The 23,005-nt window shown below is 45.5% G+C and overlaps 2 protein-coding genes across 12 annotated transcripts in view; both read left to right on the top strand.

The window, feature by feature from the left end:
- ADGRG2 (adhesion G protein-coupled receptor G2) overlaps nucleotides 1-4,147 on the top strand; it is a 132,224-nt gene extending 128,077 nt beyond the window's left edge. For all 10 annotated transcript variants that reach the window (XM_058292309.2, XM_058292312.2, XM_071213199.1 and 7 more), the window contains one exon: nucleotides 2,423-4,147. In XM_058292309.2, coding sequence (XP_058148292.1) covers nucleotides 2,423-2,607 — 185 coding nt within the window. In that variant the 3' untranslated portion in view covers nucleotides 2,608-4,147. The remainder of the gene's footprint in view (nucleotides 1-2,422) is intronic.
- Nucleotides 4,148-8,469: 4,322 nt separating this feature from the next.
- Nucleotides 8,470-23,005, top strand: part of PHKA2 (phosphorylase kinase regulatory subunit alpha 2) — a 78,698-nt gene continuing 64,162 nt past the window's right edge. The window contains exons 1-2 of one of the 2 annotated variants that reach the window (XM_012522125.4): nucleotides 8,548-8,756; nucleotides 9,208-9,333. In XM_012522125.4, coding sequence (XP_012377579.2) covers nucleotides 9,247-9,333 — 87 coding nt within the window. In that variant the 5' untranslated portion in view covers nucleotides 8,548-8,756; nucleotides 9,208-9,246. Of the gene's footprint in view, nucleotides 8,757-9,207; nucleotides 9,334-23,005 lie in introns of both variants that reach the window. The other variant, XM_004450326.5, reaches the window with a different exon arrangement.

Below are 23,005 nucleotides of genomic sequence, written 5' to 3'. Positions count from 1 at the left end.
AGGTCCCATTTACCTATTTTTTCTTTGGGTATAAAATCTAAGAAGCCATTGTCTAACACAAAGTCCTGAAGATGCTTCCCTATGTTTTCTTCTAGGAGTTTGGTAGTTCTAGCTCTTGTATTTAGGTCTTTGGTCCATTTTGAGTTGATTTTTAAATGTAGTATGAGGTAGGCATCCTCAACAAAAAGAATCGAATATCTATGATAAATCTAACCAAGGATGTAAAGGAGTTATACATAGAAAACTATAAAACATTGCTAAAAGGTATCAAGAAAGACCTAAATAAATGGAAAGACATACTACATTCATAGCTTGGAAGATACAATATTAAGATGTCAGTCCTACCCAAAGTAATTTATAGATTCAATGCAATCCCAACCAAAATTCCAACAACCTTCTCTGCAGAAATGGAAAAGCCAATCACCAAATTTATATGGAGAGGTAAAGCCATCTTTAAAAAGAAGAATAAAGTTGGAGGCCTCACACTTCCCAATCTTAAAATTATTACAAAGCCACAGTAATCCAAATATCATGGTACTGGCACAAGGACAGACAAAAAAGACCAATGGAACAGAACTGAGAGTTCTATCTGGGTATATTTTTCATCTATTTTCCTTGTGGTTACCATGGGGTTAAAACTTAATGTCCTAAATATAAAACAGTTATGAGACCAACTTACCTTTAATAGTGTGCACATGTACTTTTTCCATATCCCTCTGTCCCCCCACCATTTTTTCATACTTGTTACCACTTATGTCTTCATACATCATATGTGCAAAAACCTAGATTTATCATTACTTTTTATGCATTTGCATTTTAGCACCTGTCAGAAATGAGAAGTGGAGTTACATACCGAATGATACAATACAATAGTACTGGCATTTATAATTAGCCAAATGGTTACCTTTCTTTCTTTATGCTGCTTTGAACCACTGTCTAGTGTCCTTTCATTTCAGTCTGGAGAACTCCCTTTAGCACTGCTTGTCTAAAGGCGGTGTACTCCCTCAACTTTTGTTTTGTTTATCTGAGAATGTCTTTACCTCCCTGTCATTTTTGAAGGAGAGTCTCGCTGGATATAAAATTCTTGGCTGGCAGTAGTTTTCCTTCAGCACTTTTAAGTATTTCAACCCACTGCTTTCTTGCCTCCATGGCTTCTGATGAGAAATCAGCACTCACTCTTACTGGGACTCCCTTGTGTGCAGCACGCTGCTTTTCTCTTGCAGCTTGCAGAACTCTCTCCTTGTCCCTTGCATTTAATAATGTATGATTATAGTATATGATGGGGTGTTTTTGTGTTTTTTTTAATGTTTATCCTGTTTCGTGTTCTCTGAACTTCTTGAATGTGCATATTCACATCTTTTGTTAAGTTTGGGAAGTTCTCTGTTGTCATTTCTTTATTCCTTTTGCCCCTTTGTCTCTTTCTTCTCCTTCTGGGACTCCCATATCACATACATTGGGGTGCTTGATGGCTGTACTATAGCACCATGTCTTTAATTCTCCACTACCACTTGTTGGGGCAGGGTTGAAACAACGGCCACTGCCGGATGGCTGTCCTTAGAGCCTTGTCCCCAGTAATCTGAATTCACTAATCAAACACTGTGATTAGTTATTGGCTGCGCCCACCCCTATTCTTGGGTCAGAGGTTTTTTATGTCCCTTTCTGTTACCAGTGAGTTAGCCCAGGGGCTGGATCCCCTGGTCCCCTGCCGAAGAGTGGGGGGTGGGCATCAGTAGCCACCTGGCAGAGAGAGCAAGTTCCTGTTCTTTACTGAAATTTATCAGCCTCTTCCCTGGGTGCTATCCAGTGTTCTTCTGGCCTCTGGAGGTTCAAAATAGTTGTTTCAGACAGTTCCTGCCTGTTTAATAGTTGTTTTGGTGGAAGGGCTGAGGCCTGGAGCTCCCTACTCTGCCATCTTCCCACAGTCCTCTTGACGATTTCGTCTTGTCATGCCTACTGGTGCTTGTCTTTCCCTGGGTTTCTCTGGTACAAACTTTGATTGTATGGGAATCTTAGGGATCCAAGAACTTTGGAAGTGTACTACGTATGGGGATTTCTGTTAAACTGTGGGGAGACAAAAAGATTACGTCAGGTTATATTAGCCATATGCTCCTACTTGAAGTCAATCTAGGACCAACCAGGCTTAGGAAATGGGCCTTTTAAAATAAACTGCTTTGTCTTCCTTCATATCTTATCCCTCTCATTTTAAAAAAAACTGCCATAGGGAAATGGTTTCTGAATCGGTTTCCAATTTGCTTTTTTTATTTTCTCAAGGAAAGGAATGAAAAGTAGATAAAATACAACACTGTGTAATAAAAAAGTTTTAAAAACACACAGGCATGTGTTATGTGTGCATCTTGCTTGAGTTTATTTTTTGGTGCTTTCTGTGGATACCTGTGACACCGATTTATTTTCCCTTATACAGGGAATGCTTCTACGGAGAGGAACGGGGTTTCTTTCAGTGCTCAGAATGGAGACGTGTGCCTTCACGATTTCTCTGGAAAACAGCATGTGTTTAATGAGAAAGAAGATCCGTGCAATGGCAAAAGCCGTATCGCTCTCAGGAGGACTTCAAAACGGGGAAGCTTACACTTTATTGAGCAAATGTGATTCCTTTTTCTAGAAACAGAGCATGACGCTTGACAGTGTGAAAATGTCCAATTTTACCTTTTACACAATGTGAGATGTATAGCAACCTCTGGAGGAGCGTGAGCTCACTGAGGGCAATGGTTACTATCGGAAGAGGAAGCCACGGCATTGTTCTATGGTTTTCAGACATTTGCAATTTAGTTCCTTATCCTTTATTTTAAAAGAAGATTGGTTTAAAATGACATACTAAGAGTAAGACTTGTGTTAAAAAAAAAAAAAGTAATTGCCAGGCACGTTTTTAAAAGGCCGAGTTTATCTTTGATAATATCATATGAAACAACTGTTTACTTCAACCTGTTGGTGAGTTTGTGCATGCATTTGTTGTATGTAAACTAAATTCGAGTGACCTACCTGTCAAAAATCTTCTACATTTTTAATATTTATTTTCTCCTGTGTAAATTTATTCCTTTGTAGAATAGTGGTTGTGTTGTTTGGTTTAATGTGACAATTCAGAAAACCCTTGCTGGTTCAGTGAATTCTAAAACTCCTTCTAGAGGTTATATGGGATGTGAATTACAGAAATTTCACTGAACTCACGACCTAACGATGTCGGCCAGACTGAAAAATCGAAGCAGACAGTGCCACAAATAGCTCAAACAGTGCCTTTGTTCGAGTTAGGAAAAGGTGCCCCCACTGGTGGACACAGCCCTGTGGGCCCACAGCTCGGCACAGAGTGGGGGCCAGATTTTCGCCCCACTCATCCCCTTGGCTGTGCCTCCTTGTACAGGGTGCAACCTGTACAACCGTACGTGGTGCCCAATACTGATACCCAGCTCCCAACCTCGTCCCCAACGATCAGATGCTTAGCTTAGCACCTTGGCCACAAAGGGGCTGAACTGTAATCCAAACCCTGTGTTGGGAAGATTGTGAATGTGGAGGAGATTCATATACACTGCCACTTCTCAAATCCCCAGAGCCTTTCAGAAGAGGGGAGTAGAAGAGGATTCCTTTTTTAAAAAAGAGCTGTATATAAGGAAAAATTCATATTGCTGTTCTTTAAAAGTAAGGCAACTGCATGGTACTCTGTTGATTGTTATGACCGGTACACTCTGGCCCTGCCAGAGCTCTAATTATTTTTTGAAATGCGTTAAGTCTTGAAGAGTGCACAGTGACAAGGGGGAGCAGCTACTGGGGACAGCAAACTATCCTGCAGTGCTCCTGTTTGTTTATGTATCAAACCCTGATTGCTCTTAGTTATGTAGGGTTTATCTTGCTTCCCACCTATAGCTTCTTGAGCACTGCCTCAAAGTATGACCTTGTTAGGAACATTTCAACGCCCTTTAGTTAGGTCTCACCCTAGGGTTCCCTTGCATATATTTCAAGTGAACGTTGTATCCCAGACTAATCATAGCAATAAGATAGTACATTTCTGTGAGTGCTGATTTGCCTTTGCAATAGTTCTTCTCAGATTTATTTAATTGTCTTGTATTTATATATTAAAATCAAGAAAAATGTTAGAATCAACCAATAAATTTGCAACTGAGTCTTTTAAGTTTTACAACCTTTCATGAGGGTGAAATGTTTGCAGTCTGTTTCCCTGATGGCGCAGCACAGATGAAGCGGTAAAGACGTGCCCTCCACACTGTGGCTGTGAAAATAAATAGGGCAGGGGTCGTCCTGCCTGAGGCGATGGGTTTCCGAGGTCTCTTCTCCATGTTCCGGTTATTCCTTCAAGATAATTCCACGCACATCTGTTGTCATTGGCTGCGCAGGCTCCAGATTCTAATCCCTCTCCAAGTGTCTGTTTTCTCAGCATCCAGCAGTAGGGTTTCAAGATGGTGAGGACAGGATTTGGTTAGTGTGTGGGACCACGAGTGGGGGGAGTCACTTCACTCTCACAAGAGGTCTTTGAGCAGTCTCTCTTCCCAGTATCCTCAGCTGCTTCAAAGATGCTGAGTTCTTAAATGATAAGGAAGATGGTGAGACATTCTCGGTTGGGGTAGGGGGTAGGGAACGGGTGACACCTCAGAAACCAATCTCCCAAGGCAGATTGTGTAACCAAAGTACATAAAAGGCTGCGCAATGTCCGATGTCCTTTAGATTCTCACCCCCCCCCCCCCATTTTTTCCAATTGTGTTTATTGTGTCTGGGCTACAATCCTTAAGTCAAACTCTCTTGTCAGTAGCTCTCTTTTTTACTTCAGAAAGTTAAAGGGCAAGACTGAGAGAATGTTACTGAGAGGCATCCTCCTTTGGGTTTAAAGTTGGTCCCATGGTCTGAGGCGCTCTTGTAAGGAGATAAAGGTGGCGCCAACATTCGGAGGCAGGGAGTGTCAGAGCAGTGGCCATTATTGAAGGAAGTATATCCTCGGAATACTGGAGACGTTTGTTTCCCAGGCACACTGCAATTGTTAATCCCGCAAAGGAGCTCTGTTCACTTCAATGACCAGTTAACAGATTGTTCTAGTCAAAAATGGTGAAATAGCTTCATCTGGGATACAGGGTTGTATCCAGCATGGTCACCTAGGAACTAGCAGGTCACTGCTGAGAGCCATTTCAACGAAGAGCTAATTCACTGAGTGATTGTTTTGCCAAAGCATCTTGTTTGGTGTCATTTTGTTTCCACAAGAGCATTTTAAAAACTGTTCACTTTGTCTCTGCCTCAGCTCCCCATTGCTGTGGTCAGAGTCTGAAGGAAAGAAAAGCAAAGGAAAAAGAAAAAGAGATGGAGTGAGTGGGCATCAGAACATATTCTCTTAAGTATATTTAATAAATGTGTTCCTATGAAGAATATATTTTTCATACATGCATATATACATATCTCATTTTCTTTTTTTTAAAAGATGTGTTTTTCCCCCATCCTCCACCCTCCACCCTCCTGTCTTTTGCTGTCTGTGTCCATTTGCTGTGCGATCTTTAGGGATTTGATCCTGGGGACTTCTGATATGGAGAGAGTTTCCCTGTCAATTGCGCCACCTCAGTTCTTGATCTCTGCTGCACTTGACTCTCCCCTTCACCTCTCTCTTGTTGCATCATCATCTTGCTGTGTGACTTACTTGCGTGGGCACTAACATGGGCACTCGGCTCGCCGCGTGGGCACTGACTCACCGAGCAGGCATGCTTTTTCCTTTTTCACCAGGAGGCCCCAGGGATCAACCCAGGTCCTTCCATTTGGTAGGCCGAGGCCTTATCTCTTGAGCCACATCTGCCTCCCAATGTTATTTTCTTAAATACACATTTTTATGTTCCCTAGTGTTTCCTCTCTTTACCTTGCAATTTCCAAATAGCTACAGGAAGCTGGAGCAGAGACAAATTCAACATTCCTTAAAATGGTTGTCGTAAGAGAAAATGACATCCAATCAACTAAAATTAAGTCATTATAGAAATAACTAAATTTGGCAAAGGGGATATTTTCAGCACTCTTAGATTCAAAGACCTGAGCCCTCCAAGAGAAGCATTTGTTGGTTTCCATCTTGGATGCTGACATGTGGTTCACTGGGAACTGTCTTGGCAGAAGTACCTGTGGCAGGACAATGGGCAGACCATCTGGGGGGGGTCAGATAAGTCATGTGATGCCACCCCATGGTCCAGTTCTAGGGTTTCATCTTTATGAAGCTCATGAGTTGGCTTCGGGTACAAAAAAGAAGTTATCACATACCACATCTGATTCTTGACAAATATTTGAGAAGTGGCTTGGAGACAGGTTTCCAGAGAAAAGGTTTCATGGATATGGGGATCAAGATATGGAGGCTTTGTATCTCGGGGACATGAGGTCACTAAGATATGAGACCGGTTTTTTCTATAGCACAGCTTCCTAGTCCAAATTGAGTCACTAAAATTAGCTTGGAAACTTAAAAGCTAAAAAGGAGTCGCCTTTCTTTGTGGTTTGTGTTGTATTTTATCCCAGATTTTCAAGTATATTGAAAAACATAGCTTACATGAGAATAGGCATTAAGGCATAGACTGAAGTCATCACCTGCAAAAAGGAAGTCTAACCCTTAAGATTTTTTTGAAAGGACTTTTTCTTATGGACATGTAGAGCCACTGGTATATATACCAGATGGTGTGTGTGTGCCTGGACAGCGAAGTTTCCAAAGAATGAACTCAAGAAACCAAAAACGTGTCTATGCTGGATGGAAATACCAGGAATGCATGTACGTCATCAGTTTTTTCCCCCATGGCTGCAAAATTGAGTCCCAAAGAAACACCCAATGTGAACAAAAGCAGTGAAAAAAAGAAATGCAGGTGAATACATGAGAGTTCTTGTAAGAGTACATATTCAGATTCTAAGATTTAGTGATGGTAACAGCTGGTTTTATTTTCTCCTAGATGATAGTAAATTCTGCAGAGGCACATAAAGTCAATAGTAAGAAAAGAAGCATGTGAGTGGACAAGGGGTATAGTGCTTTACGTGAGTGATGGAGTAAAGCCATAGATTCACATTCTGGAGTTTCTAAAAGTGAGCTTGGTTAAGGACCAAGTATTATGGGGACCCAACTGAGCAGGGCTTGTTTCCATTCATTCACTCCAGCAGCATTAATTGAACTCCAACTACATGGTCAACACTGTACCAGGCATTGTAGGGGATACCAACATCTGTTCCAATAAGGAACTTACAATCCAGTTGGCCATTTCATCCACATATGAAAATATATGTGGCTATACATTATTGCCAAATGATGATGAAAGCAGCTATGATTTATTATGTACTTTCTATGCGCCAAACGTGGAGCTGAGTGCTTTATCCTCTCCGTCTTCACAGCCACCCTATGAGGTAGGTGCTGTTACCCCCATTTTAGAGGAGAACTTGTCATTCAAAGAACTAAAACACCATGGCCAAAGGTCACACCACTTGCAAATGGTAGAACTGGAATTTAAATCAATTATCAATTGGATCTGACTCCTAGTCCTAAACTCTTACCAAAAAAATTGCCGTGAGAATTCTGAGACTGGGGAAGGCTACTAGGAGAGAGGAGCTGAACCGGCCCTTCGAGGAGAGACAGACTTTAGATCCACAGAGGAGGAGGGAGGGCCGGCTGGCGGGAGCGTACAGTAGGTGCGTGGAGATGAGCCAGGGCCTTGCGGGACTAAGGCTAACACCAACCTTGGAGGCCTGGGGAAATCGTCTGGGAAGCGGAGTTTAGTGGGCAATGACTACTGGGCCGAGCACTGTGAACTGGGTCATCAGCCCCCCAGGAAGAACTGTAACGAAAGCCAAGTTTTAGGAGTATCGATTAGTCAAGTTGGAAACGTAAGTGAGGAACAGCTGCGAGCCTGGCCAGGGGCGAGGTGCCAGGCGCTGCAAGGGGAGCTCGGGGGGGGGGGGGGGGGGGGGGGGCCGGCCGCGCCGCCCCCTCTTCCTTCCTGACGGCGCCCCACTACTCAGGGGGTCTGTCTCTCCCTCTGGAGAGGCTGGAGGCCTGAGGACCGCTCAGGGAGGTGGCCTCGGGCCCCGCCCGGAGCGGGCCTCTCCTCTGCTCTTCCCCCGCAGGCGGCGACGCCGCGGGGTGCGCATCGCGGCGGGAAGGGGGGGTGCGGGGCGCCCCGGTGGGACCCGCCCGCTGCTGCGGCGGGGCTGCGGGCCGGGGGCTCGGCGAGGCGCCTGGCGTCCCGCCCGGAGCCAGTTCCCCTTTTCTTTCCCGCTCTGGCCGCCACGCGGTGGCTTCCGCGGCGGGGGCGGGGCCGTCGTGCGTCCCGCCCCGGCTGGGGTGTCCGGGCGCCGGCGGCCGCGGGACCTGCTTCTGCCGCCTCCCGCACGGCTGACGGCCCGGCCCGGGGCCGCCTGGTCACCGCGCGGAGACGCGAGAGGCCTGGCCGGGGGCCCGGGGCCCAGCTCCGCGCTCCTCCCGCCAGGCCGCCCGGGGCCCGCGCGCGCGGGGAGCGAGGCGGGGCCGCCCGCGCGCCGCCCCCGCGCCGCCCGGGCGTGCGCGGCTCTGGTTGGCTCGCTTTCCGGTCACCTTTTGGCTTCCCTCCTTTTGAAAAAAGTCGTCGCCTCGTCCTCCCGCCCGGGCGTGTGTGTGGCCCGCAGGCCGGCTCGGCGGCCGCGGCCCGGGCGTCCCTCCTCGGCGCGGCGGGGCGGGCGCTCGGCGGAGATGCGGAGCAGGAGCAATTCCGGGGGTGCGTTTGGACGGGTACGCGCGGCTGGTGCAGCAGACCATCCTGTGCTACCAGGTAAGGAGCGGGCCCGGCGGGCCCCTCGGCCTCCGGCCGCGCCCTCTCGCGAGCCGCGCGCCCGCGGCGAGGAGGCTGCCCCTGTCAGCCCAGCCCTTGTCGGGGCGCCCGCCCCCTGCCCCGCTGCTGGGCCCGGGGGGCAGAAAGACCCCCCCTCGGCGCCCTGGGGACCCGCACGACGCCGTCTTTTCGCCCGAACGCTGCTGCTTCTGGACGAGAGCGGGGCTGTGCGGGGGCCCGCGCGGGGAGCTCGGGGTGCTCGGGGCTGCGGAGGAGGAAGCTCCTGAAGTGTGTGTCTTCATCTCCGGGGTGCGGGGGGCGACCGCGGGCGCCCGTCGCCCGAGCCGCCTTGCTAGAGCCCGGGGTGCCCGGGAAGGCTACGAACTGTATGCAGAAGTGCGCACCCACACCCGGGTCCTTCTCCCCCCCCACCTCCCCCCCGCCCCCGCAGGTCAGAGGGACCCGGGAAGCCGCTCGTGAGGCCGGAGGGATGAGGGTGCCTGCCCCGCTTGGCTCTGCTGGCCCGAAGCTGCGTGTGGGCGCGGCCTGGAAGACCCCTGCGCTATTTTTATTGCTGGTGAGGACAGCAGCCGCTGCTTGCCCGCCATCGACAGCGACTATTTATAGGCCAGTCAGAGTCAGAGCAGGCCAGTGTGTTGAGTGGTTAGAGCCCCGGCCTGCACGCTGGCGGTCATGGGCACCGTCCGGCCACTGGCCGTTTTCCTTTCTTGCTTCCTGGGGAACTGGTTATTGTGCGCCTAGTGTATATGCGAGGCACTGTGTGAGGTGCTGGATTGACCCAGAAGAGAAGTGCAGGGCCATTTATGCCATTAGGCCTAAAAGTCCAGAGTGCCTTGTCTGAAACCCTTGGGGACGCATGTGGTTTGCAAATGGGAAATGTCTGGATTTTAGAAAGGGACTGTGCATATACTGCATATTTTATAATAACTGCAGGGGGGTCTGAGCAGCACCCCTTAATCAAACACGTTCTTATTCCTACATCAAAATAGGACTCATCACCCTGAGTGGGATACGTGAAGACTGCAGATAGTTTCACATCAGTTCAGGTCATCTTTTGCCACCAAATGAGTTTGCTGCAAACTTGTGAAGAAACTTTCAATTGCCAGAGCTTATTGGCTTTGGAAATTGTGCGTGAAGGATTGTGGTCCTTATTTGGGGCACTCTGAGGGAGGACCCCTACGCCACTTTGGGAGGGCAGGTGAGAAGTCCTAGAAGAGCCGATGCTCAAGTTGAGCGCTGAAGGAGTAGGCAGGCAAACGGATGTGATTCCACCTTTGTCCTGGAATATATTATAATTATGTCTATAAAGTGTTTTAAAATCCCAGTTGAAAGACTTTTCCTTTTGCTGCTATGATGGAAGGGACTGTGAAGAGACATGATGACTCTGAGGTTCATGTGTCAGGCCCGGGTTTGAATCCCCAGCTCTGCCGGGAATGACATGTGCAACCTTTATACAGCCTCTGAGCCCGTGTCCCTACGGGTAGAATGAAGATGACAACACCTGCTTCCATTGAGTTGTAGAGGAAAAATTAGTGCCTCCCATATTGCCTGGCACCTAGTAGGCAATCGATAAATAGTGGGCACTCTTGGTGACATTATGACTTTCATATAGACCGCGTGATAGTGACCTGTTGCTGCCTGACCACGCTAGCCCTGGCAGGACTACTATTGCTTTCTGCTCCTTAGCCAGAACTGAATCTCCCATTGATGCAGTGAGAGCCTTAAGCACAGGGACCTCATCAGTTTCTTTGCTTTGGCATCAAGCAGTGCCCCAGGCACATGAAAGGTGTTTGTAAGTTGATAAAATACTTCCTGCAGGCTCTCCACCCCCGATGACCCAGTTATTAATCCTGGCTTGCCTAACCTCAGAGCAAAAGAGCTGCCCTCTCATTAAAGCAAATCTACAAGGATGGACTTTCCTCCCCAACATTTTAATGATTAAAAAAAAAATTGCCCAAGCCTTTTGTTTTATTTATTTTGGGGGTAGTTTGGTGAGAAACCATCATGTTTACCCCCTTTCTCTCCCTCTTGCTGCACCGTCCTGCTCTTCTGGCTAACCAGAATTCACTGAGCACAAGCTTGCTGGGAAATCCCAAGAGTCTGCAAATGTAGAATGGTGCCCCTTCCCACTGCCCCCACCCCTCACCCATCTCACCCCAGCAACTAGTCTTCACAGTGTACAACTCTAACCCAATGTAGAATGGTGCCCCTTCCCACTGCCCCCACCCTCACCCATCTCACCCCAGCAACTAGTCTTCACAGTGTACAACTCTAACCCATCTCTGAGTAGTCTTAGGCAAGTCCCCTAACCACTCTGTAAACATGTATGAGTTGGACTAATGGTTTTTGAAGTTTATGCCGTATCTCCCCATCTTTTCTTTTAAATATATGCTGCAACTGGAAGCGGACTTGGCCCAGTGGTAAGGGCATCCGTCTACCACATGGGAGGTCCGCGGTTCAAACCCTGGGCCTCCTTGACCCGTGTGGAGCTGGCCCATGCGCAGTGCTGATGTGTGCAAGGAGTGCCGTGCCACGCAGGGGTGTCCCCCGCGTAGGGGAGCCCCACGTGCAAGGAGTGCGTCCCGTAAGGAGAGCCGCCCAGCGCGAAAGAAAGTGCAGCCTGGTCAGGAATGGCACCACACACACAGAGAGGTGACACACAAGATGATGCAACAAAAAGAGACACAGATTCCCATGCTGCTGACAACAACAGAAGCGGACAAGGAAGAAGATGCAGCAAATAGACACAGAGAACAGACAACTGGGGCGGGAAGGGGGAAGGGGAGAGAAATAAATAAATAAATCTTAAAAAAAATATATATATATATATATGCTGCAACTCGTGAGGCATTGTTCAGTATCTGCAGATTACTGGATATAATTGTTATAATAAAGCAGATAACTAAGAGACCAGGTGTAGTGACTAAACATTGTTATTTATTGACAACTGAATTTAAAATTAGAAGAATGGGATAACTAAAACGTGGTTATTGGAACAAATAATAAAGACTAATTGGGAAGAGGGTTAAAAAGATATTAAATACTGAATAATAATATGAATGGGAGGAAATGAGTTAAAGCATTTTGAGGCCTTTATGAAGTTAAGAAGAAAGACAGAGGCATTAATTATTATAAACTTTAAGTCAAGAATTCATGATTATAACCATTAAAATAATAAACAGAATAAATAACATTAAAAACAATGGAGAAATTAGGAAAATTTGATTTCTCCAAGAGGAGGAAGGAAAAGTATGCTGGTTGAAGGTGGAGGGCATAAAGCAGAAAGCGTACTAAATGAAAAAGACAAAATATGAGGGTGCAAATAAATCCAGCTATATTAGTAATCACAATAAAATTAAATGCTTAGATTAGCCAGAGAATAGAGATTATCAGAGTTTTTGAAAAGGTTTATGAGACAAGCCCAAAAGTAGTTGATATACTAATATCAGACAGAATAGACTTTGAGATTTAAAAACATACATATTATTAGGGCTAAATAATGTTATTACTTGATGATGAAAGGATAATTTACCAAAACTTTAAGTCCACAGAATACTAACAACAGATAGATTCAAAATGGGTAAAGCAAAACTTAACCTAATTATAGAAATTGGCAAATCCATAGTCACAGTGGGAGTTCTTAACTCATCTCTCTCAGATACTAATAGATCAAGCAGAGAAATAATCAGGACATAGAAGATTTGAACACCATAAGAAACAAATTCGTTCAAGTGTACATACATCCCTCTCCATGCCAAAGAAATAGAAAAAAGCAATTTGTTTCAACCTCGCAAGATAGATCTTTCAAAACTTGATCACAAATCGGGGTATAAAGAAAGTCTCAAACTTCTTGCACACCTCATATTTTGACCAAAATGTCACAAAATTTAGAGATCAATAACAAAACGACTGCTATATCCCCTACATATGTGTTTGGAAATTTAGTAAGCTGACTTCTAAATGTGCCATGTATCTACAAAGAAATTATAAAAATGTATGGGATACAGCTGAAGTGGGATTTGAAGGGAAATGTAAATACTTAAATGTATATATTAGAAAGTTTTAAAAAATTAATGAACTCAAGATTGAAGAAAGGACAACAGAGTCCAAGAAAATAGAAGAAAGGAAATAATAAAAATAGGAGTAGCAATTAGTATACTACAAAATAAATAAAAAGACTTGCAAAACCAAAAGCTGGTTTTTTGAAATGACTAATAGGCAAACTTCTGGTAAGATTGATAAGAGAAGGAGAAGGAGGAAGGAGGGACAAAGAAATAATATTAGGAGCGAAAATGGAAAAATGCTATGAATAATAATTGGCAATACATTTGAAAACTTAAGCAGACAGCTTTCTAGATAAATGTTACCAACCTTAACTCAAGAAAACATTAACTCCTCGTTAGGCTGATAACCATTAAAGAAATTGAATGAGTCAAAACAAAATGTCCTTGTCCTAGCTGGTTTTACAGAGGAGGAACAGGGAACATTGAGAGGTTTATTTATTCATCTTTGAAGGCTAAGGAACTTGGTGTTCATTCTGAGAGGGGAAGCCATGAGATGTTTTTGAGCAGAGGAGGGAAATCATCTGAATGCTGAATGATGTTATAAAAGAATCACTCTCTCAGCTTCAGGTTGTTCAAGAAAAGGAGTCAAGAACGACTCCAAGGTTTTGGCCTGAGTGACTGGTAGGATGGAGTTGCTGCTTATGGAGATGGGGAATATCGGAGGAGCAAGTTTTAGGAGGAAGGTGAGTTTTGTTAAGTCTGAGGTGCCCATTAGGCATCCAAGCAGGAATGGTAAGTAGGTGGTTGGATATGTGGGTATAAAGTAGGGAAGAAGTCTGGGCTGGAGATAAAATTTGGGAGTACTCAGCATATATGTGGTGTTTAAAGGCCATGAGATTGGATGAGATCACAGGAATGAGTGTAGACAGAAAAGAAAGCAGGTTCAAAGTAGAGCCCTCCAAAAGTGCAGAGATCCAGAGGGTGAGAAGGGCCACCAAAAGAGACTGAGAAGAAGCAGTCAGGGAAGTAGGAGGAAAGTCGACACTGTGGTGTCCTAGAAGCTGAGGGAAGAAAGTGATTCAAGGGGGAGGGAGTAATGAGTCTGGTAAAAGGCCAATCATAGGTCAAGTCAAATAGCATTAGTAGAGGCCATTGATGACCTTGTTGAGCAGTTTGTGTGGAGGATGAGGGGCACAAATGTAGTTGAAGTGAGCTCAAGAGAGAAGGGAGGGACAGAAGGAGAGGATTTTGAATTTAAACAGTCCTCTTGAAGAGCTCTGCTATAAAGGAGAGCAGGGTTGAGTGGAGATATGGGGTTGAGACAGAGCTTTTTCTTATGTGAGAAATTATGTATTTGATGGGAATGATCTAATAGACAAGGAAAACTGACAGTGCCAGAGCGAGGGAAGAGGGAAGGCAGGCTAGATGGGCACCAGCTTATCTTTTGTTGTGTCTGCTTTCTCAGTGAAACATGAGGCATAATCATCAGCTGGGAGTGGGGAAGGAGGAATTGTTAGAGGTTTGAAGGGAGAGGAGAAGATTTGCAATCATCCTCTAGGAGAACAAAGGTATGGATGGACCAGGGATTTCTGGTATGATCGTTGGCCAGCACTAAGGGTCATTCATTTCAAGCCAATCCGTTCAGCATGGTTATGTGTTTTTCTATAGCCACATTCACCTAGACAGGTGCAGCCTCAGAGTAGGGGAAGAGTCACATTTAACCTGAGCTGGGATTTTACCCAGTGAGTACAATGGAGTGAGAGAGAGACAAGGGATTAACAGATATCCTTTTTCTTAAATAAACTGTTTCAGATATGAAAGAGGATAGCTCCCAACTCCTTTTATATGGTCAATATCCCATGATGCCATAGTCAAACAAAATACTATGAAAAATAAAAGTTATAGACCAGATTCACTTAATGAACATTGATGCAAAAATCCAAAGTAAAATATTCAAATGAGTCCATCAATGTATTTTAAAAAAAAAAATCCATCATGACCAAGTGGGGTTTATCCCAGGAATGCAAGGACATTTAAAGTCAAGAACATCAAAGTTCCCCCTGTCATCCCTTCTTCAGTGTTGCAGTTGTGATCCATGCAACAGACAAGATAAAGAAATGAGGTATAAAGTTGATGGCTATTTGCAGCTGTAAGTGCCCTAGAAAATCCAAGGCAATTGGAACTAGAGTTCTCAATTTTTAGAGCAAGTTCATTGTGATAGTTTGAAGCTTTTTGTGGATCCCAAGATTCTGTTGGGGACCTTTGATTGGATTACTTCAGGGAGGCGTGACCCAGGGTGGATCTTGGTCCTCTTGCTGGAGTCCTTTATAGCAGAGGACTGAAAGCAGCAGATACATAGGAAAAAGTGGCAGAGACAGAGAAGCCCCAAGAGGCTGAGAGAGAGGTCCCTGAGGCCAGAGGCTGAACTCAGCAGAGCACAGAGGCATGGAAAGAGGACTCCACCCCCTGCCTCACCCCCAGAGACTCAAAGAGAGGAAGCCTAGAGGAGAGGGGAGAGATGAGCGATATGCCTGACTGCCCACAGCTGAGCTCGGGGTTCTAGAAAGTAAGGCTAGAGGAGAAGACAGAGACACAGATAAGCAGATGCCTCCATGTACCTTGCCAGGTGGAAGGAGTCCAGGATCACCAGCAGCCAGCCTTTGGTGAGACAGTGTCTCTGATGATGCCTTGGTTTGGACACTTTCATAGCCTCAGAACTATAAGCTTTTAACCTAATAAATTCCCATTTTAAAAGCCAACCCATTTCCAGTATACTGCTGCCAGCAACTTTTAGCATGCTGAAACATCCATCATGTATAAGATCCATATGCAATAATCAAAGTGCTACTTTAAACCAGCCACAAACAATTAGTAAATGTTACCATTTAAAAAAAAAAAAGAAGGGAAACGGACTTTGGCCCAGTGGTTAGGGTGTCCGTCTACCACATGGGAGGTCCGCGGTTCAAACCCCGGGCCTCCTTGACCCGTGTGGAGCTGGCCATGCGCAGCGCTGATGCGCGCAAGGAGTGCCGTGCCATGCAAGGGTGTCCCCCGCGTGGGGGAGCCCCACACGCAAGGAGTGCGCCCGTGAGGAAAGCCGCCCAGCGTGAAAAGAAAGAGCAGCCTGCCCAGGAATGGCGCCGCCCACACTTTCCGTGCCGCTGACGACAACAGAAGCGGACAAAGAAACAAGACGCAGCAAATAGACACCAAGAACAGACAACCAGGGGAGGGGGGGGAATTAAATAAATAAATAAATAAATAAATAAATAAATAAATAAAAGAAGATTTCATTCACAGTAGCAACCAAAATTTTAAGTTAGCCTTGAATAAATCTAACAGACTGGCTAGACATTCATGGAGAAAGTTATAAAGCTTTATTGAAGGACATAAAAGATTTAAATAAGAGAAGCGATGCCCCATGTTCTTATGTGGGAAGATTCAATATTGTAAAGATATATTCTCCCCAAATAAATCTATAAATTCAGTAAAATGCTGATCAAAATCCAAGAAAGGGCTTTTCATGGAAATTGATCCTAAAATTCATAGGCACTACCAAGGGGCCAAGAACAGCCAAGGCACATTTTACAGAGAAGAGGGAATGAACTCAGATCCTTGCCACTGTGAGCTTGACAACTTCCTGAACCTTTTCTGATGAGACGGGGGCTCCTGTTCTCAAATGTGATTTTTTTTTTTGTTATTGTATAATGAAATGGATTAACATTTGAGACCCATTTCAGTAAATCAGTATTTTCCACATAACCAATGCATGATGTTATAAAATCATATGTGGGCAAACGATCCATTCAAAGGGCAAGAGAGACCAGTGGATTTTGATGTCAAAGAGTATGTGGACCTCATTGTTATGGTTTCCAATTCAGATTCCACATTGCAGCTAATATTTAAGAAACTATCACTTGTTGAATTTTGGGTGGTATCAAAGAATATTCTTAATCGTTCAAAAAGACCGTTGAAGTAGTCCTTCCTTTTTGAACTACACATCTGTGGGAGGCTGCATTTTCTTCATGTACTTCAGCTAAAACAACATATTGCCACAGACTGAATGCAGAGGAAGCTATGAGAATGCAGCTGTCCTTCATTAAGCCAAACATTAAAGAGATTTGCAAAAAATGTAAAACACTGCCACTCTTCTCATTACATTTTTGTTTGGAAAAATACAATATTTTCCTCCAAAAAACTATTACTTCTGTTAACATGTAATGAGTTTATTTTTTTTTAATGAATTAGAAGAGATCTTTAAATGTTCTCAGTTTTAATTTCAAATATGGTAAATATCAATAGATAGAACCCACAGAAACAAACGCTCTTTGGGGTCCTCAGTAATTTTAATAGTGTAAAGGGGTCCTGAGACCAAAAAGTTTGAAAACTGTCGGAGTAGTTGGAATGGGAGAAGTGAAGAACACAGAGACTTCAACTTTGTAACCCTTCCTCTCTCCCTCCCTCCCTCCCTTGCCCCCTCCCCCTTCCTTCCTTCCTATCCGGCACAGTTACCGCGGAATGCTGCTTTCATTTGTTGGATCTGACTGGTGGGAATAGGGGCATTGGCTGTGCCTTCCTCTGTGTTTGTAACTTTAATATTAATTTTTGTAAATTAAGGTTATGTTAATTGATATGGTCTAGAAGTGATCTAGGAGTCAGCTTTGATTCCTTCTGTTCCCTCATTCCCCACCTAGAATGGAGAGAGTTTACTAATGTATTAGATCTTTAAAACAGATCCACCCTTTTCTGCTCATGTCCGCTGCTACCCTCATCTTTTGCCTGGACTACCGTTCATTCCCAATTCATCCCCTGCTGCCACTCTTGGCCCCTCCTCCCCTACTCTCCTGCTTAAAACCTTTCCATGACTTTTTCTTTGCACCTAGAATATAATCCAGTGTCATGCCACTCATTCCTCCCTGACCAACAGTGGTGTCCTAGTAAATGCTTAACCACAGGTGGGTGGTGGGGAGGGGAGGGGGATACACCCAGACTTTTAGCATTTACAGACGTCCATGGTGGAAATTCTCCCACGTGACGGGTCTCAAACTACCAGCATAATGACACTGTATGTAGAGTTGACGAAAATAGCCTTAAGAGTCTATACATGATAGTAAAATGTAGGAAAATAATTTAGAAGTGATGGGTTTTGAGTACTTATTTTCTTTGTTTTTAATATAATTTATTTGCTTATAAATTCATGACAGCCACTCCAGCACAGGTAGGATGACTGTTTTGTCCTGAAGGCAACGCTTTCCTGACACCTCAGTGTCCCCTATAGGCTTTTAGGATTATTTTTTTCCCACCACCATTAATTACCAAAGCATTTCCATTGTTCCACATAGACTCTTGTTTATTTTTTAGCAAATTTTATTTTATTTTTAAAGATATATAAATCACACAAAATGTTACATTAAAAAATGTAAGAGGTTCCCATATACCCTTCTCCCTACCCCCCACCCCCACTCCTCCCAAATCAACAACCTCTTTCATCAGTGCGGCACATTCACTGCATTTGGTGAATACATTTTGGAGCACTGCTACACCACATGGATTATAGTTTACATTGTAGTTTACACTCTCCCCCAGTCCATTCAGTGGGTTATGGCAGGATATATAATGTCCTGCATCTGTCCCTGCAATATCATTCAGGACAAATCCGAATCCCAAAAATGGCCCCATATCACACCTCATTTTTCCTCTCCCTGCCCTCAGCAACTCCATGGCCACTGTCTCCACATCAGTGATATGATTTCCCATTGCTAGAGTCACAACAGTTCTATGGAAGAATACCAGTAAGTCCACTCAAATCCATATTTTATTCCTCCATCCTGTGGACCCTGAGATGGCGATGTCCACTCCACCTCTAAGTTGAGAGGGGACTTAGATCCCATATGGCTGATGGATAGGGTTCTCCTGCTTGCAGCTGTAGACTCTCTCGGTTCCCTGGCGTGGTGGTTGGCCATCCTCACCTCCCTGTTAGGTGACCTGGGTAAGTCCAATGAACTGGAGAGTAGGTGTTGCAACTCTGCTGAGGCTTAGGACCCAGCTGGCACATGGACAGTCCAGAGATTCAAGTCTCCTGAGCATACCCCAACCCCAGCACCAACCACAGGTTCAGTAAAAGTGACAGAAGAGGCATGTGTAGAAAGGTCATATCTGAGTTCGACTCCATCACACTCAGGCTCAAAGTAGGGCCCACTGACAAGGCACTGAACTCCAGAGCCATCTGCCATGACAGAAGAACCTGTGTGTGTCTGTAGCCCTCAGGAGCACCCCTACCTGGAATAATATCTACTTTGCCTCTTTATAAAATCCTGTCGAGATATGCATAAGCACGACCTCTCTGATGACCTCCTGACTCATTTTGAAGTCTCTTAGCCATATAAACTCATTTGTCTTTATCATTTCCCCCTTTTATTCAAGGTCTTTTTCTAGTTGCATCACCAGCTGGTGATTGGTAGTAATACCTCTGTGCCAGGAAGGCTCATCCCTGGGAATCATGTCCCATGCTGGGGGGAAGGTAATGCATTTACATGTGGAGTTTGGCTTAGAGAGTGGCCACATTTGAGCAATATGGAGGCTCTCAGGAGGTAACTCTTAGGCACCCTACAGCTCTAGGTCTAGTTGAAATTTCAAGCACAAAGGCTTGTAAGCATAGTCATCAGTATCAAGGGCCTGTGATCTAAAAATTTTTGGAGACAAAATTAAAAATTAAAAAAAAAATGATATAGGCACTGAGGAAGGAATGGAAAGTTGCCTTGCCACTGTACATACAGGGCAATACCTGTTACAGTGATGAAAGGCAAAATGTCAAAAACAAAGTTTTATGATATTTTTCATTTTTTAATACCCCAATTTATTTTTTACTTTTAGTTTTTCTAAATTATTATGTATTCTCTTTCTAATCTTTAAACCTATCATTACTATTTCATTTTCCTACTAATTGAATTTGGCAGTATATTTGGCTTCATTTTTTCAAGAAGTTTTGGATCACAGAGAGGTTCAGCCATGGCCGGGGAGGAGCACTCTTGTGGGTGTCATTGATGGGGGACACATGGATGGGAGGGAGTTCTCCAGGGCATGTATATAGGGTATGTAAATATGTTCAGATATTCGTTGGGTATGGTCATTGTAGGTAGAGTTACACACGACAACTGAGGGAGTGCTGAGTTCCTAGCCACGGGAGCTCTGTCACATTCCCCAATGGAATAGCAACAATCCCCCAAGTGTAAGGGCAAATACCAGTGAAGAAGGGTGGTCCACATAGACTCTTTTTTTTTTTTTTTAAATTAATTTATTCATTCCTCTCCCCTTTCCCCCCCACCCCTCACCCCCCACCCCGGTTGTCTGTTCTCTGTGTCTATTCGCTGCGTCTTCTTTGTCCGCTTCTGTTGTTGTCAGCTGCTCGGGAATCTGTTTCTTTTTGTTGCGTCATCTTGTGTCAGTTCTCCGTGTGGGCAGCACCATTCCTGGGCAGGCTGCACTTTCTTTCGCGCTGGGCGGCTCTCCTTATGGGGCGCACTCCTTGCGCGTGGGGCTCCCCTACGCGGGGACTCCTTGCACACATCAGCACTGCGCATGAGCCAGCTCCACACGGGTCAAGGAGGCCCGGGGTTTGAACCGCGGACCTCCCATGTGGTAGACGGATGCCCTAACCACTGGGCCAAGTCCGCTGCCCACATAGACTCTTAAGATGGTATTATTCAGCCTGGCCTGGCCTGGCCTGCAAGTGAAGGAGTGGAGAAAGTTGCTGGCTGCCTTGGGTCACCCCCTGCACGCAGCCCTTTCCCCTCTTTCTTCTCTTCCCTCCTTCCCTCCCTCCTCTCTCTGTTTTCTTTCTTCCTGGCCCTCCCCCTTTTCACCCCTCCTCTGCTTTGCCTAAGCCCCTAATGGGCACTTAGGTTTTAAGGTTTCCTGATCCTCATTCTAGCACACTGCAGGAACAGAAACCAGGGCCAAGTGAGTGAGCCAAGGCCCTGGCGTCAGACACACCTGGGTGGCAGTGCCAGTCACTTAGCTGTGTGATGTGAAGAAGCGTACTTTAATCACTCCGCCAGGAAAAGGGGTCCCAACCTTACCTTGTGAGTGCTTACATAGACTCAGCAAGCTGCTGCGTGCCACGGGTTTCTATGCAGTCAGCACATGCTAGTTCCCTCTCTGATTGCTTTACTGTTCTTGGTTTGTGGCCTTACTATTGAGAGTGGACTTGTCCCCTGGTGGGTGGGGACTCCTTCCCACCTAGTGGACAGTGGTCTTAGACTCTCCAGTGAGTCAGTGACCGCCCTGAGCCCCGCAGGACCCTCCTGATGCTTGAGGCCCCAGGCCAGATTGTATCCATAAGACAAAATCCTGTACATTTTTGGCACAAACACATTACATTATTTGTTTCACTGACTAGAAACACCTACCCCCACTACTGAAGGGGAACTGTGAGGTTTTGCCGGCTTTATTTATGTCTAGGGTGAAATTGTTAACCTCCTGTAAATATCTTACCACTTGCTCCCTATCCAAAAAAAGTCAGGCGTCTATTAATAGCTCCTGCTTATTGATTTATTGGATTTCCATGTCATCTCAGTGCAGCGGGGAAAACTTTGCTCAGTCACTTACTAGCAGATGCCTTCACGTCTGTTGGAGCAGCAATGACAACAACATGAGAAAGGTGACTGACGGAACTCTGCTAACATTTATTGTGCTGCTGGGTGCCAGGTGCTGTGTACCTTCAGGCCTTCAAATGCATTCTTCTGGGTGGGCCTCATAACAGCCCAATGGCTCTGGGTGCCGTATCAGCCCCGTGCTATAGGTGAGGAAACCAGTCAAAGCTAAAGGTTGGGTAACTTGTCAGAAGGTTGCATGGCTGCTAAATGCTGGACCTGGTAACGGAGCCCGATTGACTTGAAAACTTGGCTTCATGGTCAAGAGGGATACCAGGAAGAGAAAAGGAGAGAAAGCCACCCCCACTTCCTCATGCTCATTTTCCCTCTCTCCTGTTTCCAACCCATCACTGAGCTCTGTTGATTTTACCTCCTGAGCGTCCCTCAGTCCATCTATTGCCTCTGTGGTCCCTACCGTCCCCACCCGCCTCTTCCATGCCACTGTCCTCGCCAGTCTCTGCCCTGCGCTCGCCTGCCCACTGCCTTCTCCCTGCATTATCCCTCCTTATTGCAGCCAAAGTGGTCTCCCCCAGTGCAGGCACACATTTCCTGCTGCACCCTCGCTTGACTGACATCTCAATTTCCCTTCCATTTCTGCTCAACCGGAGAAGCCCTCCTTCTCCTGCTTAGCTACGTCACTTTCCCCTCCTCCATGCCTTTATGGTGCCGCACGTGTCCATTTGTCCCACTCAACTGAGTTGGAATTTTACGTGAATCAATTGCCACTAGACTAAACTCCATGGGGCAGGACTGTGCATTTTTTTAAATCACCATTTTATCCTTAAACACATACTGCCAGGCGGTTATAGAGACTTTAAAAACGTTTGCAATTGAATGAATAAATGAATAAAATAAAGTGCTTAACATGCAGCGTGTTATGTACTCTAGCAGGCACTTAATAAATGACAGCTTGTATTATTAGTATTAATAAAACCTCTACCATGGAAGCTAGTTGAGTGCCCATAAAAGGAGAGTAGCGCAAAGTTGCTGCAGCCTGTCTGTCCTTTGTCTTGATTCCATTTACTCTGGGAGGAATTTATTCAATAACCACTTTGGGGGGATTGGATGTGGCTCAAGTGATAGAGCTTCTGCCTGCCATATGAGAGGACCTGGGATCATTCCCTGGGGCCTCCTGGTGAAAAAGAAGAAGAGAAAAGCATGCCCGTTCGGCAAGCCAGTGCCCACACAAGTGCCTGCGTGGTGAGCCAGTGCCCGCACAAGTGAGTCACACAGCAAGATGATGACACATCAGAAGAGAGACAAGGGGAGAGTCAAGGTGAAGTGCAGCAGAAACCAGGAACTGAGGCGGCGCAATTGACAGGGAACCTCTCTCCACATCAGGGGTCTCCAGGATCAAGTCCTGGTGGATCCTAGAGGAGAGAAAATGAGAAGACAACACAGCAAAAACAGCAGGGGGGGAGGAGGGGAAGAGGGGGCAAATAAACCTTAAAAAAAAAAAAAAACCACTTTGGAAATGAGAAAAACTGTGGACCAGGGGGAGCACAAACACCCTGGACAGCTCTGAGTCCACATCAGGGCAGAGACGAGGTTTTAGTGTGTGGTCTGACAAGGA

Source organism: Dasypus novemcinctus, chromosome X (assembly GCF_030445035.2).
Source record: "Dasypus novemcinctus isolate mDasNov1 chromosome X, mDasNov1.1.hap2, whole genome shotgun sequence".
Classification (NCBI taxonomy): Eukaryota; Metazoa; Chordata; class Mammalia; order Cingulata; family Dasypodidae; genus Dasypus; species Dasypus novemcinctus.
This window is presented reverse-complemented; position numbering and strand designations above follow the sequence as displayed.